At 33.8% G+C, this 19,101-nt stretch overlaps 1 protein-coding gene across 1 annotated transcript in view; it reads left to right on the top strand.

The window, feature by feature from the left end:
* The window catches only part of LOC118187358 (neurotrimin-like), a 554,812-nt gene that overhangs the window by 404,094 nt on the left and 131,617 nt on the right, over positions 1 to 19,101 (top strand). Inside the window, exons 4-5 of the mRNA XM_085818899.1 lie at positions 1,178 to 1,333; positions 8,027 to 8,155. Of these exons, the coding sequence (XP_085675025.1) occupies positions 1,178 to 1,333; positions 8,027 to 8,155 (285 nt within the window). The remainder of the gene's footprint in view (positions 1 to 1,177; positions 1,334 to 8,026; positions 8,156 to 19,101) is intronic.

The following is a 19,101-nucleotide window of genomic DNA, read 5'->3' as shown; positions in this document are numbered from 1 at the left end:
CAACCTATGAAAGGTTAAACTTATGATATTTAATAAACTTATCTGATAATTATAAACTTATGGGATCTAATAAACTTATCTGATAAAGATAAACTTACGATATCTAATAAACTTATATCCGATATGTTGATCTAATGAAACATCAACTTATTTGTTGATGAAGAACTATTTCATAAATGTTTCATACTTTTCTTTATAGTCTTTTATATTTTCACATCTTAGGTTTAAACTCTTTTATGATTTCTCCTTCAGAATATTGTTACATCCCTCTTCTAGATATCCCACGTTAAACTAATACCGAATACCATGCAATTTCTTTCGCAGTTTTTTAAGAAGTTTCAATTATTAAGCACGAAAAGACTATTTGTCCAAAGTGTCTACATGTTTAATTTGAAAAGATAAGTTTTTTAATACCTATAAAATTAAATAGCATGAAATTTCAGGTTCCAGATTTTTAACAATAATAAGAAGAATGAAATTATAACTTCTCATCCTTTATCAGTGGACTGTCAAGCTGTAGCAATCCGTATCTAATAACTCATGATAATGTTCACTGAAAAGTAATTAATTAATCAAAGCATTTATATCAAGCTAACAGCTAATATTGCAGTTAGTTCACTACTGAAAAATATTAAATAACCGAAACATTCTTGAACGCTCATCAGATGAGAGGTTATCTAATCCCCTCACTTTATTATCTAAATATGATTCTAAAGTTTGAACCGTATTTAACCCACACTTTGGGAGCAATACCAGACATTTTTTTATGAATTAGACACTTGAAATATTAGTGAATATTCTTAGATAGCTCGATAAATGCATTCTAATATGGTGCTTTATTATGTTTTAAAATACATTCTTTACATATTCTGTAAAAGTAAAGGTAAAAGATATGTATAACTTCTTGTTCAGTGATTGATGTCATTTTCTAGTTGCTACTTTAAATCGTACAAAAATGCAATAAATGTGTATTGAATTTAAAGAATCGAGTTCTATTTTTAACAATAACTATTTTCTTTTTGTACATGATAAGACATAAAAGTAATCGATTATTTTATAAAAGTGAATGCCTTGAGTAATATAAAAAGCTGCTTTGTGTTTACCTTAGCTCCTAATATAAGTCTACTCGTCTTGGAGGGGAAAAGTTTAATTTTGTACTGTTTGTTACTCTCCTTAGTTCCTCCCTATTTGGACGAAGAGCTTACCAGTTCCGACACGGATGTTCGAGAAGGCACAGACGTCAGTTTGAGGTGTGTTGCCAAAGGGTCGCCGGAACCGGAAGTCACATGGCGCAGAGAGGACGGCCAGGAAATTTCCATCGGGAAAAGCAAAGGTAGGCAATATATTTAAAAATTCCAGTTTTTTCCTTTCCCCTGCCTGTCGTTATTATTTTTTAAATTAGAAGAAAACATCAAGAAAGTAAAATAATTTTAATATATGTTACTGCAAAAAAAAAAAAAAAAAAAAATCTTTTAAGTAAATTTAATTTCGACGTAAAGGTAAAGAATTATTGACTGAAGATATGAGGTCTTGTAGTTAGCCATATAAATTCGTAATGCATCATAACATCTGACAATTCCTGAAAATAAAATATAATTTATGTGTTTATATGTTTTTATCGTGTGCTGAACTGGGTTTAATCTCAAGCCCTGTACCTTCATTCAGTCTGCAGGTATATATATATATATATATACAGGGTTATCCAAATTAAACTTCCCCAACTCAGAGGCCTGTGCAGAGTGTTGTATGGGTCATAATGTGATGAAATTTTAAAAACAGACACTTCAGATCATGCGCTCGAGATTTATTGCACAAAAAATTAGTACAAGAAGTTGTCGATAGGTGGCGCTGTAATACTAATAATGTGCATATTGCAGCAACGTGATTTGCAGAAATAACGCTTCTGCGCAACGTATCCAAAAGACGAGTCCTACAAAAGTGGAACACAGGCCTTGCAAAGGCGCCACCTATCGACAACTTCTTGTACTAATTTTTTGTGCAATAAATCTCGAGCGCATGATCTGAAGTGTCTGTTTTTAAAATTTCATCACATTATGACCCATACAACACTCTGCACAGGCCTCTGAGTTGGGGAAGTTTAATTTGGATAACCCTGTATATATATATATATAGTAAACCCTCTTTAACCCGAATCTCCAGAAACCGAAAAATCAAAATTTCGTGTTAAAAAATTCATGTTAACTGGAGATTCAATTGTTGTTATTTCTGAAATAATTTTTCCACATATTAACCACTTACAGAATCTATTTATGAAATACCACAATATATTGTCTATGCCATCATAGAAAACATTACAGTAATGTGAATGTAACTATGTTAATTACTGTACTGTAACTTGAAAATATGTACTCATTGATCATCATCATCATGGCTAACAGTATTCATGGCATCGGTAAAACTACCGTTGAACTTGGATGTTGCACCAAAATCTACTACAACATTCCAGGCGTGTAACATTTCCTGTCGGTTGGGGGGAATGATATTGTCCTTCTCACCTTCTTCTGATAATGCGTGTTGCATTTCTACAACTGCTTGTATATAAGTTTCCACTGGAACACATACGACAACGTCGTTACCTGCACTAACAAATACCTCAAAACTCATTGTTGACGGAATGATAGCGACTATCAACTGACTGATATTACACATGCTGGCTATTTAAAGAATACTATGTATTTTCTAAGGTTTTCAGTTAAACTGGACGAAAAGGTTTTGATCGCATACTTGGCACAGAAACAACACGAAAAAATATGAAAATTTTTGATTCTTGAAAAGTTCATGATTAAGGATTCATGATTAAGTTCATGATTAAGTCTAACGACACGATGGACTAAAAAACAGTTCATAATTCGTGCTAACCGCAATTCGCATTAACCGATAAAACTTCATATAAGATCGTAAGTTATCTCATTTGTCTGACAGTAATATAAGCACAAGTCCACGAAATTCATCGTGGCAAGGAGTGCAAGATTGCGCCTGTCGTTGGCCCCATACGGGTGATAGTACGACTCTGCCCAGTTCCGCCCCCAATTTTGATGAAAGGCACCCCGGGAGACGGGTCCGTGGGTCTCCCATCCCTCTTTCCTTACTACCAACCTCTCAAGAGGACTTTCGGTAGCCTCATATTTAGACTGCCCTCATGCCGCACATATACTATGCATATACAAATATCCATGCTCTCTCTGAGATTTGAACCTGGGGCCTTCGGTTCAACTGTCAGCTTCGCTAACCACTATCCTGATTGGGCGTCTTGAAATTGTTTTCATGTTAACTGAGTGCTCGCCTTAAGCGAGTTCGTGTTAAAGGGAATTTACTGTACAACACTCTAATAAAAAACCTATTGTTTCTAGGATCTAAATATATGGAGTTCAAAATGACTGGAGGAGTCCCTGTGATGTGATACTATTGTTGAATGAATATTTCTTATGACTGAACTATTAGAGACAATAAAATCATTTTAAGGAGGACAAAAATCTTAGTGTAATTTAAAAATACCAAAAAAAAAAAAAAAAAAAATCATTCGATAAATGTCCAGCTAAATTCTAAATATCCCTTAGTTAATTTTTACTACGTCTCTTGAATATAATACTGATTCTTAATTCTTAGAGCTTAAGAAAAAAACAAGATATTACATAAAAGAATTCAGTAGATTTATCTTTTAGAAATATTCATATTATACATATTCAGTTCACCCTGTTGAGACTAATACTTCTCCCAAAATATGAATTATTTATGAAATATTACATTCTTACGCTTGCATTCATGTTGTATCTTGTGTGTGCATTTATTTTGATAGTATATTTTACATTAAGAGTCTTCATTACATAACACTGATTTTAGATTTGGTTGAATTTCCTCTTAGAAATAAATAATTAATCAAACTTTCCTTTTTGGTTTTTCCCCGAATATGTAAATTGCTTTTTGTGATGAATAATACTGGCATTATATAAATAACATTTCAAAAGAAATGCGTAACAAATGAATCGTATAAAATATTTTCAGCATGTACATATTTTGAAAATTTTAAATGCAGACAGAGAATTCCAACCCTTAATTCTGAATGCAGTTTTGAAAACATATTTAAAATCCTACTTTTCAGACGACATGAAACATTTTCTAGGAGAAAATATAGTATGGACGTTCTTTAAGTGTAATAGTCACATTTTAAGTTCACTTGCAAAATAATTAAAATACTTTTTCCCTTGTTCAGTTCAGTGTTTCTATCCAATAAGTTCTATTCAGCATCTTTCTATCTTTTGCCATTTGTTAATTTATGTATATATGTATATGTACAATACATAAAATAAATATGTGGTTGAGTCATTAGGTTTCCTTTTTTCTTGAAGAAGAAGGAATACATGTCGGACGCCACTGTAGATTCATTAGGTTATTTCCAAGCAGGCACATGATAAATATGTAGTGCCGTCGTCTGAACCTTTCGAACACGCGTCGAGTATGTTTCCAATAACATCACGAAGGCATGCTGGAAGGAGGAAGAAAATACCTTATAAAGTAAAATATAAATATGAAACTAAAATATTAAACTTTACTTGAATCAAATGACAACAGATTTTCACAATCATAAATTTTATTTAAACGCATTCAGCTCCAAAGAATACGGTTTGCTAGTCACGCTGCCGCATGTTACGTCACTCATTCCTTGTAATCTCTTTGCACTGCATCACTTTTAGCCCAGTCGCTCCTCAGGATTAACACAATGACTTTCTGGATCTAAACAGGACCAAAGTTAGCACGCATTGCTTTCTCTCGCTTCCTGTTGATTGCATAAAAGAAATCTCTAGCTTTGCCTTCTTCTTCCTTGTCTAAAATGTATATTACGTATATCGAAATTGTGGGTCGTGGTTAGCACCTCTAGTTTTGAATTATTTTTAACCAGAAGTGTATTTCTGAATAATTGTTCCTGTGAAAAATAAAAATGAGGTTTTAACTATCAAAGGATTTGTGAATTGCGCACCATTCGTCATCTAAGCCATACATACATACATCTATATTATAAAGTATTTTTTCCCTCCTTAACGCGTGCCTTCGTGCTATAAATGAATAGCACGTCATCGGGTGGTCCGGCATTCGAATCTCGGCGAGTACACTGCGGATGTTTTTGACTTTCTTGCTTGCAAAAACCCTAATCATTCTACAACATGTATTCCTTTTTATTTATTTACTTTTTTATTATTTTTATGTAACATTCTATTTTTCCTATTTCTTATAACTTCTTTTATAAGAGAAAACCTCTTTTATACTTTAAGAAAAGTTCAGAAATTTCCTTCAACTTGCAAATGTTAACCTCTGTAACGTTTAAGATAATTCTACTATTAAATAAATGCAATATATTTATGCATGCGATTATTTTATCATTTTTCTATGCCTCCATTATCATACTAGAAATCAACGATTTTTTATCTACCCACCATGCATTAATTATACAGTCTTTCTCTCGAAATAATATTTTTAAAATTCGACATCCTCGGTACGAAATATTTCCTGCCCCTCCTTCTGGGCTCACATGAGGTAATTTCGGCATTCTCCTTTCCTGAATTGCTGTCCCTCATTAAGCTAATTTTAATCATTGTTAAGGTTAATAAAATATCACCTTAATTGCCGCTTCAAAACTAAAATCCGCAATAGCTCGTTAAAGTGAAATGATATTCCACCGCATGACACGGTTTGCAGCTAGAAAAGAATGCTCTACACTTTTGAACTGCCATTAAACGTGCTGTGCTCTCATTACTTAATGTCTTTCTTAATGCCGATAGTTACGTGTTTTGCAGCAGATATGGATGTCCCAGGAGCGAGTAACGAGTTTCACAGCCAAGCGTACTGATAAGCGCGGAAACTGCCTATAGTAGAAAGTGCTAAACTAAACCCAATTATGAAGAATGGTTTTTAAACGGAGCAAATTACTTAAACACAGAGATAGAGTAAATACTTAAATTAAAATTCGCATCAGATTTTATTAAGTCTCTATATTTATTGAATTACGACCACTCTTTTATACGGGTTTTTTATTGTAATGTGTTTGCTTCATTAAAAATGTTCTCTTTTGCTTTTATGAAAATACTAAGCAATTCTAGCATAAGAAATTTTAATAAATTCTGGGACTACTTTATATAAAGAGATTTAAGTTAAATAGAGTAATGATATTCTTCTAAATTTCATAAAATGTTTGTTTCATTTATTGTGGCAAAGCACACTAGGGCTCTCTGGCAATCCCTTCGTGGAGGACTTTCTAAGGGAAATTGTTATACACATATAAACGTTACACAGGGGGGAAAACCGCGAAAACACCCATGCAGCCAGCCCGTTTGCCTGGATTAGAACCCTGTTCAGAATTATCAGTGTGCAGCGATTTTATTGCTCGGCGGCTGGTGGGCCATAAACTTCAGAAAAAGTTAGCAAATATATACAAAAATAAAAAAGAATAAACATAAAAACATGTTTCTTAGAAGCACAGCCTTGCGTTCAAGTGCAAAAGGAAAAAAAACGAAACACATGACTTTAGGTTTTCAAAATAGGCTTCTTTACTCGTTAATACTTAATGCATGTTTCATTCGAGAGTCTTTAATGGAAGACGCAACATCAAAACTTTGATTAAATACGGTTTAATACGGATTATTTAGTTACATCAGGTATATTATTCGACTCAAAAGATAGATTAACAATAATATAAAATCATGTACTGGTAATAAAAATTTTAGTTACTTTTAAATGAGATTTCATAAGAAAATTCTCATTAGACTTTTTGAAGGAGAGTCGACATTGTTTATCTTTTCCAACATTATAGTACAAAATAATGGGTAACAAATTTCAATTTAATGAGACAAATTCTGACGATATATTACAAGATTTAAATGCTTATTTTCAAGAATGCTGCATACAGGAAATAATATGATTCTTCAAATGCCCACATATGATAAAAGAAGTTTATTATGTGCATATATATTATGCGACTGTTGCCATGAAGGTTAACTAGTTTAAAACATTTTTTTTTCTGAAGTACGTAAAATGTATTGTAGCGATTCACAAGAAAAGACGTTGATGGCATTTTTTGTTTGTTTATTATGCTTCTTGACTATGTATGGATAATTTATTAGGTTATCCACGTTCTGCGGTGTTTCGATGATTATTGCAAATGAAGCAGTGTAAAACATAAGAAACTTTCATTGAATCGCAAAAGCACGATTTTGATCTATGAGTTTTTGCCATCTCACCGGCATATAAAAAAATAACTTTTTTAAAAGAAGTGAATAATCATATAGCTTTATTCATAAAGAAGTTACAAAGGTTTGTTCGACAATCTCCCAAAAAATTAACTTCAGGCCATATAGAAAATTTGAAGTGATGTGTAGAGATGATACACCGAAGGGGCTATGTCTGGTGAATATGGGAGGTAACACTAAGAATCTCAGCCATAAGCCTCTAGAAACCGAGATAAGTCTTTAGAAACCGAGCATTATCATGATGGAAGACACCATCTCGAAGATAGTTCAGTTCTGGCAGCTTTGCTTCGATTGCTGGATTTAAAACTGCCATTTTGGAAGTACAATACGGAATTCTAAAATGAAAATTGATGGTTTTAGACTTTAATGTATGATATAGTTAACACATATTATGTATTTGTTAATTAAAAAATGATGGATTTTAAGGGTTTTACTTTGGATTTACACAAGTCCTTTATTAACACTAAATATCGTATTGTATCTTACAAAATTTAGTTTCTACGCATCAAATGAAACAGCCTTTTAAAGTTGCAACTTTCCAGAAATTTATGACCATAATTGACACATGGTGCTTAACATATTTTGGAAATCGATATGATTTGTAGCAGTATAAAATACCGCACTTTTGAAATGTTTAAAATGTTTTCAATTTGAAATTGCTATTTTTAAAACTTCTTTTATTTCAAATGTATGTTATAGTTATATGTTTCTAGTTTATTTTTTTATTTAATACTGAAATTATAATTTTAAATTTCTTTTTGTGGCAGTGACAACCGTACGAGGAAACTTCCTGAATATCACAAAAGTGAGCAGACTTCATATGGGAGCTTACCTGTGCATATCTTCCAATGGAGTTCCACCATCTCTAAGCAAAAGAATATTGCTCGGAGTTAGCTGTAAGGCAGATAAGTCTCAACTGTTTGTATTGTAAAATTTCAGTTAGTGCTCCTGAAACATGAAGCTTATAAACCTGAAATTGTATTTGATTTCATATATTAATAGATATAAGCATTTGGAGTAAGGAAGGAAGAAATGTATTTCAAATATCGTGATGATTCCGTACACTAATAAACATAATTTAATTTGTTAAATTATTAGTAGCAATGGCTCTACATGCAGAAAAATAAAGCTATACACTTACTACCAATAAGTATTTGGACACCTATGCAAATGACAATATCTGCGGTCCTAAGGTATGTCACCGACTCCGCCGGTATATCTCGTGTAGGAAACAGCATCGGCTTTAGTCGCATGCAAGATGCCTCGCAGTTCGGAGCTCTCTGATTTCGAGAAAGGTATAATTATCGGGTATCACAAATGTGGCCGATCCTTAAGGGACATATCTAGCGATCTGAAGTACCAAAAATCGACAGTGGCCTACGTGATTAAGAATTGGAAGGTGAGAGGTGATTGTCGGAATGCGCCCCCAGTCGGCAGACCAACGAAATTGGGAGATAGAGACCGACGAGTGCTGCCCAGAGAAATTCGGAAGAACCGCACCAGCCGATGGCCCTCATCCGCGAGCAATTTCAACAGGCATCCGAGACTATTGTTTCAATGAATACCATCCGTAAGGAAGCACATCTGATGGTTTTCATGGTCGTGCTGCTGCCCATAAGCGTTTGATCACAAAGTCCAACCGAGCTGCTCAGTTAATGTGGTGTAAAGCACATCTAAATTGGACCGTCGATCAGTGGAAACGGGTTCTTTGGAGTGACGAATCAAGGTTCACCCTTTACCGTTCTGATGGCAGGGTCTGGGTCTAGCGTCTATCTGGAGAACGTCTCCTGCCAGAATGCATTGTGCCAACAGTCAAGTTCGGCGGAGATGGAATTAGGGTCTGGTGGTGTTTCTCCTGGTATAGGCTGGGACCCTTGGTCCCCATTCATGGTAAGCTCAACTCCGATGCCTACTGCACTATTTTGGATGACAATGTGCTTCCTACGTTGTGGCGGTTTTACGGGTTGGACCCCTGTTACTTTCAGGACGACAATGCCAGTTGTCATGTTTGGACGTTAACCAAGGCTTGGTATGGTGCCAATGGAGTTCATCGAATGGACTGGCCTGCCCAGAGTCTAGACCTGAACCCTATCGAGAACCTCTAGGACGAGTTGCATCCCCGAATTCAGGGGTGCACTACCCGTGCAAAATCGGTGAATGAACTTCTATGTCTTCTCCAAGCCGAGTGGAAGAAAATACCACTAGCTGTCATACAAAGACTTGTGGAAAGTATGCCCCGGAGGGTCCACGATGTAATTACCTCTCATGGAGGCTCTACCAAATATTGATTTTGAATAAAGTTAGTTTTTCTTTTCTATCACAGGTGTCCAAATACTTATTGGTAGTCAGTGTACATGTACTCATCTTAACTTTCACTAAAATTAAAGCGGAGTAACACTGAATTTTAAAGATGAATTTGGAATTTGGTATTTAACACTAAATCGGTTAATATAGTATTGATTTTTAACACAAATTAAAGACACATGAAAAAAATCTGCTAAATGTAGTGGAATTTTAAATAATGATTGCGTGTGTTCAAAGGCTAGTATTTGACTGAAAAAAATATTCTGCCTTCAATTTTGTTGCATCTTAAATAATAACTAATCTGTCACTTGGAAAGTGATGGCTTGAAAAATTCAAACATAATTGTCTACAAAATTCAAGGATAATGAGCTCAAAAGTGCAAGGGCAATGGGCTAGAATTTCGCAAGAATTTAATATACGTGAATAATTTCATAGTTGAATTAAAATAGTTGAATTTAATTCTTATAAATAACTTATATCTTCTTATATAACGTCTTCTTTATTTTTAAATCTTATATCTTTAATTTGTAATGCTATATAAGATAAATAGGCCCAGTGGCGCAGTGGCTATCGCATCGGGTAGCAGCACCACAGGTCCGTGGTTCGATTCCCGGGCTGGGCAAGGTCGACTCAGACTTTCATCCCTTGATTTCCATCACTTGGGTCGATAAAATGAGTACCAAGTTTTCTTGGGGACTAAACACTGGGGATCTTGCGACAAGCTGACCACTTGTTCAGGGCATATGCCCACGGTCAAGAAAGCAGATTTCGGGCACTGCAGGACTTGGCCCATTAGGGCTGTTACGCCACTGAGTTCAGTTTAGTTTATATAAGATAAAAGTATCATTTTTCAAAAGTTTACAAAGGATTTAAAAAGTAATCATGCTGATGAAATCTAGCTAATTCGTATAGTAAATAACTGTATACGATATTTTATTCTCAATTCTGAAATGTATGTCTCTTCATTTTGCTGATTGTGATAACTGCAATACAAGGAAGATCTTCCTAAAGGAACTACTGCGTAAGGGCTAGGTCATTGATTGTCCTCTGATTAGGGTATATTTGTAAAGAGGTAGTATTAAACAAAAAGTACTCTCCATTTTTTTATTAATATTTCCTTCTTAGTAGTTATAGCTTGCAATTTAGAGCCATACATCTGATAAGAATATTACTAATTTTTCACAAAATGAAGTATCTGCTTACTAATACTTATACTACATATGAAAACAACCGTGCAGGCCAGTTGTATGGAGAAACGCATCGGGGAAAAAAGGAAACGGAAATAATGCCAACTGTGGAAAATGAAAACGGAAAATAAGACATCTTTATGAATGTTTCTAAATTGGGATAGAAAATTTCCGTATGACAACTATAACTTCGGACTATTACATCGTTCGTGGCATTGACTGCAAAGAGATATCGAGCTACTGCTCTAACAATGCCAGTTGTGAAAAAGGGAAATAATATTCATATAAGTATGTCTCTAAACTGGGATAGAAAACTCTCCGTGTGACAACCATAACTTTGGATTGTTACATCCTTCGTGGCGTTAAATCAAAGAAGCTATTGAGCTACTACCCTGCCTGATAGTAGAAGCAGAGAGATGTCAAATGGATATTGCCGGGCAATCAGTATAGGCTCCCTTACATCTCATGTAGTAACCCTTAAGCTATGGTCATTGATTGTCCTCTGATTAGGGTTTATTGGTAAGGAGGTAGTATTAAACAAAAAGTACTCTCCAATTTTTTATAAATATTTCCTTTTTAGTAGTTATAGTTTGCAATTTAGAGCCATACATGTGATAAGAATATTACTAATTTTTCACGCAATGAAGTATCGCATAGTGTTTTTCGTTTGATTTGAATTAAAAGCAACATTTTTCGTACAGAAAACCATTGCTTAATTTATTACTACTGAGCTCTGAATACAATAACAAAAGAATTACAACTGATAAAAATTAAGAATTTTATTTCAGAATTATTCTAAAATTAAAATTATTATTCTATAGATCCTATAACCATGTCATTTAGACTTTCAGCGCTTGATATATAATGAACCTTCTTATAACAAGCATTTTCTTAAATTGACCACTTCTGAAAGTAACCAACATTTCTGAGCATAAGCAAACATTTGTATTGAGCATCATCTCTCTAAGACGGTGTTGGTGTATTTAATTATGGCAAAGCACACTAGGGCTATCTGCCTAAGGGGATGGATGCCTTCGTGGAGGACTTTCTAAGGGAAACTGGCTCGTATACACGTTACACATGGGGAAAACCACGAAAACACCCATGCAGCCAACCCGTTCGCGGGATTCGAACCTCGGACCGAATTACCAGTGTTCAGCGACTTTACCGCTCGGCCGCTTGTGGGCCCTCTCTCTAAAACGAATACCTTCACAGAAGGTCAAGCGCAACTACAATCGCGGTTGTTTGTCTTAGACACAACTCAGTGTAATTTACAAGTAATACGCTTGCAGGTTTTCTTCCTTGTATGAAGCAAAGAAATTATTGTTATTGCGAAAAGTTTCGGTTATCATATTTTAACGGAAACATTCATTTTGACTGTTCCCCAATCGATCTGGAAGATTTCTTCCCGTGATTTCTGTAGCTACGCATAGAATAAGGGACATTTTTTTTTTTTTTTCTTTTCTAAAGCAGATTGTAAAATGGATTTGAAATGGATTCAAAAGGGATATTTTTGTTATGTTTGTAAGTACGTATGTATGTATCTATCAAACTTTAGAAGTATTGATATCAAAATAGCTTTTTATTTGGAGTATTTGATAGATGTCATTAATAAGATATTTTAAAACTCCCCATCATGTTGAGTGATTTCTGCAGGTAGTCGTAAAAGGTCGTTGCCAAATTTAGCATGCTGGTCTTTCTACCATGTCAAACAAGATTTACACATAAACTTGTGTCCGAAAATGCGAATGGCGGCCGCTAGGTAGCATTAATTTCAAGCACAGAGTGGGTTAAAAAGAAAGGATGTGAGAAGAGGTGTTAATATTACTTTTATTAAAGAAAATGGCTGAATCACAAAAGATGTTCAAAATTCCTTCCATTCGCCACAATGCATCCTTCACATCGTCCACGCATAGACTCACGAACCCGTTCAAAATGAGCAGGTGTGCCACAGATAGGTACCGCGGTACTTACGATCCTGGTGACCAGATCCATGTCCGATGTTCCCGTTGTTTCGTACACCATGGACTTCATGCATCCCCACAAGTAGAAATTTAGATGAATCAGGTCGGGAGATTGCAGTGGCCATCTGCGAATCCAGCGATCAGGATATGTCCTATCGAGGCATTTCCGCAGAATGCTGTTAAAATGTACAGACGTTCTTTCATGCTAAAAACACATTCCAGTCTCCTATAAGTCTGTGAACATTGCCCTCTAGCTGTAGCAATTCACATTTCCGGACACAATTACCTATGTAAATCTTGTTTGTCATGGTGTGACAGACCAGCATGTTTATTTTGGCAACGACTCTTTGAGACACCGTGTATGTATGTATACTGAGAAGACTTCAAATTAAAAAAATCTAAAGACATTCTAGCTGATCATCTGAATCGTCATTCATAAAAACAGCTTGTTACTTGATCCCCTCTGAAAGCTCATACATGGAGCCATTTACATAGGAGACAACTTTCAGCAGTATTTATTTAATATTGTTTTATACTATTTACTGAAAGGAAGCACTTTGCTTCCAAAATATTTTCAACATTTTTATAATATGCTTTCCAAAATATTTTCAACATTTTTATCCTATGCTTTCCTTTCCAAAATATTTTCAAAATTTTTATACTATATTTGGTTATAATTTAATGCCTAGATTTCTGTAGATTTTAGCTAACTAGCATGTAATTCTTTTTATATTTTTAATTCTGTCTTTTTATGTTATTTATATTTGTTGCATTAGCAATTTTTAAACTTAATAAAAGTTCTGTAGATTATTTTTATGAATGCATTGTTGAAATTACAAAGGCGCAAATGGAATTTTACATACCCTGCCCTTAATGGTTTGTTTTGGTTTAGTTGATTATAATTAAGGGTAGGGAAGCTTTCGTAGAGGACTTTCTATAGCAAACTGGCTCAAATACATATTACACATGGGTAAAACCACGGAAACGCCCATGCAGCCAGACCATTCGTCTGGTATTGAACTTATACTGGAACTGCCAGTGTTCAGAGATTTTACGTTTTGCCCGCTGTCGGACCCCGCCCCTTGATGAGACATATGTAAAATTTCATTGTCGGTTAATATTTTTTTATTTTAATTTCATACGTTTTCACTCAGTTTCTGTCTTCGCAATTTTTAATTAAGAAGAAAAAAAAAATATGTGAACTTTTTTTTTTTTTTTTGTTTACTGCTACACTGGTCATTTGAATGTATTCACAGATCTACAGTATTCTTATAATTTATTCAAATATGACGTGTATATTACTTTTTCTATATTCTTACATATTATTACGGCTATCATTCTCGTGTGTTCACATTTTTATCAAATGTCAACTCCTTCTGGATATACTCCTTTTATTTAATACTCTAATAAATATAAAGCAAACAGAAACAAATCTGAAAAGCAAAGTTAAATCTAGATACGTGCTCTTCAAAGGCTTTATGCTGCCTTGATTTCTATAACTTTTGATTGTAGACATGTTATTTCAGTGACAAGAAAAGTTTGAAATGATGCATCTTTTATCGTATTCTGTTATGTAGAAATTACAATATGTAAAGTTTTATATTGTTACCCTTCCGGAAGAAATATATGATAATAACGTTTGCATGTAGTTTTTACTTTAGGATCATAACCAAGTAATCATATAAATTTTCATTATATTTGAAATATTTCCATTTTTAATTCATGTGTATAAAGGCTATGTGGTAATGCTAATCTCTTGAAGTATATTAATCAAAATGTTTAATAAAACTCTATATCAGTGATTATCAGCTTATCTATTAGCATCTAAAACGTTTTCCTAAACTGATACTTCATCTTTAGTTACAAATATAAATATTTCGCTGTTTAAGTTGTGTACGACGTTTTAAGATGGCATGCTTTCATGTTTACAAAGGTCGTTCTGAAATTTTTGAAACACGCGCAGATAAGTAGCAGAAAAAAGAATAAAGGTTAAATTTTAAAATATGAACTATTTTAACCTAAAATAGTTCATTTATTGGCTAACTGATTTTTTATTGGCTAACTGCAAGTAGTTTAATGTAGAATAAGTTTTAGGTAGAAGGAAAAATGGAGTTGACGCGAGAATAATATCGCGCTATGACTTTTAATGATTTTAAAGTGGGATTAAATCAGGAATGCCTTCAACGTCTACAATTAGTATTTGGATGTGAAAGTCCATCTTCTGCTAGTATACGACAGTGCATCTTCGTATTCAGCGAGATTGACAGTTGAGTTATTTGAAAAAAAAAATAATTAAAGTGATAGAACATAAACCCTCTGCACACGATCTAGTTATGTGTGACTTTTGGCCATTTTTGAATCTAAAAACGAACTTTGTGGCCATCGTATTCATTCCGCAAATGAGATTGATGAGGTTACAAATGCAATTTTTTTATCGATTCCAATAAATGAATGGCTTGAAGTATTTAATGTTTGAAAAATTCGTCTACAGAAGTGTACTACAGAAAAGACTACTTTGAACACACCTAAAATTTCATTAAGTCTAGTTTTAATAACCTATGTGTATCTAAAAAAAAATTAGATTGACAATCGTCTATCGCCTGAATTACACAAATTGTACTCTCCTAAAATACTAGTCAGAAAAACTTCAGAATCAAATTACGAGTTGCGAAAACGTTTTTCCCCCAATCCTAAATGATCACCACTATTTTTGACTGTTTTACTTTGCAAAATATTATATTTATAAAAGCATATATATGTAAAATATCTAATGCATTGCACTATCCTGCTGCTTATTTTATTTTTGACTGCATATTTTTTATTCACCGAACTTTGATAAAATTCATATTTTCCCATTCAATTTTGAAAATAATTCCCTTTCGATAATTAGCTTAACAAAACACCTCTTTTACTCTTCTATGTCTCGTACCAATTTAAATTATAAAGAAAGTTTTGTATCAATAGATGCATTGTAATTGACGTTAAAAGAACTGGAAATTTTAAATTCAGTAAACTTAATCATTCTTTTAAAATGTTACAAAAATTTTGCATACTTTAATTATTTCTCAACTTTATTGTCTTTGAAAATTAATAATGAAACTGTGATTTGAAACTAGCAGTTTGTAAACAAAGAACCGTGTCGCTTAATAAGCTAAATCTTTGAATCTGGAAACATGTATTGTTATAAATGAATTCGCAGGCTAAGTGTATATGAGAAAAAATGAATTGTAATCATTTTTCTAAACCTAACGGCTTTCTATAACAACCCTTTTTAGTAAAAAGAAAAGTCGAAAAGGATGGAAGCCGCCTGGAAAAGGTCTTAGTTCCAAAAGAAAGAAGAAATTTTCTCTAACAGACTCGGAGAACGAAAACCTTTATTTTATTCCCGTTTTATCTTCTTTTTTTCTCCTTTTACCATTAGCACAGAAAAATCGATTATCCACTTCTACCGAGAGGGGGCGCTATTGACACTGTTAATAGAAAGGCTTGTTGCTTAACGATCTAGACATTCTAAGCTGCAGCGGAAATTAATACGTAGAGACTGTTAGGAAGAGGTGATGAAATGTTATGAGTTTAGATAACATAAATAAATTAATGTCCCTTTAAAAGATATTTTGAATCCTGAGAATCATGTGATACACACAAAGCTAGCATTGCACTATTTATTAATTTTTATATTGTCAGAATGCTTCATCAGATTAGGGGGAAAAAGCGTAGAAGAAGGTAATTAACGGGCATTTGCGCAAGGGAGCAGAAATTAAAAGAAATTCAGTTAATAATTTATTTTAACTGGTTGAAAATATTTGAAAGAGAAAATATTAAATTATAAAATTATTTAAAATGCCGTATTTAAAAAAATTAATAAAAATGTGAAAAAAAGAAAATAACAGTAAAAAATTATAAAAGAAATAAAAACACTTGGAGTGATGAAACTCGAATCGCAATTTCAAATTCTAACCTTATTCGTTATTTTTGATATATTTTTATTTTTCTTAAAATTTAGTTATGAATGTGTTATGAATTTCATGAAAGTCATGTCTCTTAAAATCTATTACCGTATATTTTACATTTCATATTTTACTGTCTTAATTATATCAAGCAATATTTTATTGTATGAATTCACATTTAATTAACTTATTCTTGGCGGATAGATTTTGAATATCAACACTTTTGAATGTGGGTTGTAGAAACAGCATTTGTACTCCTGGTGTATTGGCATTTTAAAAAGGAACAACTCAATTGCATTAATGCCTATAGAGGAATGATTTTGTTAATATCAAAACAAAATATCTGGGCGCGTCTTTAGTCGGTTATGGATAAAACAAAGCTCAACAGACAGAGATCTTTACCAATAGCTTTTTAAAAGACTTCAGAGTCGGGGTAGAACTACGTTAGTTCAAACTTCGTCCAGACACTTTTTTCCCTTCTTTCCGCCTTCTCTTTTTTGAAGTGCTGACCATTTATCCATGCTTAAGTTAAATAATTATATGCAACAATGCATTAATCACCTTATTTTAGATCATTTTGAATGTAATAACATGTCTTTCTAAATTTACCTAACACCTGCGTTTTCATACTACAATATGGGCTTATTTCATATATATGTATACACACACACATACCACAAATATACAGGGAGTCCAGCAAAGGAGTCCCTGATTTCAAAATTAAAATCTGAAAAGCAAAGATCGATAGAGGTATACAACAAGCAGTTAGTTTATTGTGACAGCTGTAAGATTTCTATACTATAGAAGCCCCAAATAATAGTTACGAAAGCAGCCAGTAGATGGCTCTGCAATCAAAATACGTAGTGCGTATTAATAGTTCTCCCAAAGACGTAACAGCGACCTCAGTACCCTTGCATTCTTGCTAGTCCAGTCACATTCTGTGCAGCTTGTACGTGACTATTCAACACTTCAGATTGCTTCTCTCTACCGTCAGGGTAAAATAATCTCTCCTAAGTCCTAATCTTCCCGGCTGTCTTCTGACCACCCCTTAACCACCGTTTTCTTCTTTAGTGATATATCCACGGTCAAGAACGCATGAAAAGAAACGGGCTATTACGCCTCAGCGGCAAACTCACACTTAGGTGCGGTAGCTCGTTCACAATATGCATTATTCGAGTGAGAGCGATCACTTTCGCCTTTGAAAAGTGAAAGGAGGTTAGCGGATGGAAGGAAGAGGTTGAAATAACGTATTACATTGAACAACGTATGTTCCTGGTAGGGGACTACCAGAAGTTAGATCACAGTCCTATGGCAACAAGGCGTAGTTTTCAAAAACGAATGAATGTCCCCAAAGGACCCGATGTGAAAAGCATTCACAAACTCTTCGCTAAATGTCCAATGGACACGCAGCGTGGCCAATGATCTGGTAGGGTGTTTTGGTCGCAGGCCAAACTATAGTTACTTCTGACATTGTCGTAATTGTTTACAGAATTATTCAGCCAAATTCAAGGAAATCTGTCAAAAGATTTTCAGCGGAGACTAATCTGAAGAGTTCCAGCACACAGAAAATACTGAGAAACTGCTTAACATGCTTCTATTCAAAATTCAAAGTCAACAGGTGCCAGCGTACAGCGCCATTTTTTGGCAGCTTTTGTAACTATTATTCGGAAACTTCTATACAACAGTCTTACAGCTTTCACAATAAATATACTGCTTGACTTATTCCTCTACCGATTTTTGTGTTCAAGATTATTTTTAATTTTAAAATAAGGAACTCCTTTGCTGGACACCCTGTATATGCATTGCATTATATAAATACATAAAAAATAATGCAATGCAATAAAATAAATTTTCTGTTGGTAAGATCATAAATTATGTAAAATGAAACAGACAGACAACAGAAAATGATAATTCTGAAAATTTCTAAATTTAGTATAAAGCAATTAAAAAAAGAATAAATTATTGATTAAAAAACTTAAAAGAATACATCAAAGTTATTTTAAGAAAAATATGAGAAAAAAGTTATTATTTAGAAAAATGCAACAGGGGCTGGGATCTCTTTCCTGGATAAAGCAAGCTTTGATATGTACAAAAAAACGCTCTCGGAGCAACTACTATATTGAAAAATTAAGCGAAATGCTAAAATATTATGAAATTGATAGCGTAGGATTGAAATCATGAATAATAACAAAATATAAAATTATTAAATTTCTTAAATTAATTATAAAATCATTGTAATAAGCTGCCCACACGGTATAGTGGTTAGTGGAGCCTATTGCCACACCGAAGGGCCAGGGATTGAATCACGGAGAAGGCATGGATGCTTGTAAATGTGTAGTGACTGCGGCAGGAGAGAACTTCCAATATTGGGTGTTCTCCCATGCCTAACGGCAAGCTGAAAGTCCTCTCGAGAGGTTGCGAGGTAGGGAAAGAAGAGTGG

Source organism: Stegodyphus dumicola, chromosome 6, assembly GCF_044657685.1.
Source record: "Stegodyphus dumicola isolate Sdum_Otavi_A_Nest chromosome 6, ASM4465768v1".
Classification (NCBI taxonomy): Eukaryota; Metazoa; Arthropoda; class Arachnida; order Araneae; family Eresidae; genus Stegodyphus; species Stegodyphus dumicola.
Note: the sequence above shows the minus strand (reverse complement) of the source record. Positions and strands in the feature narration are given on the sequence as shown.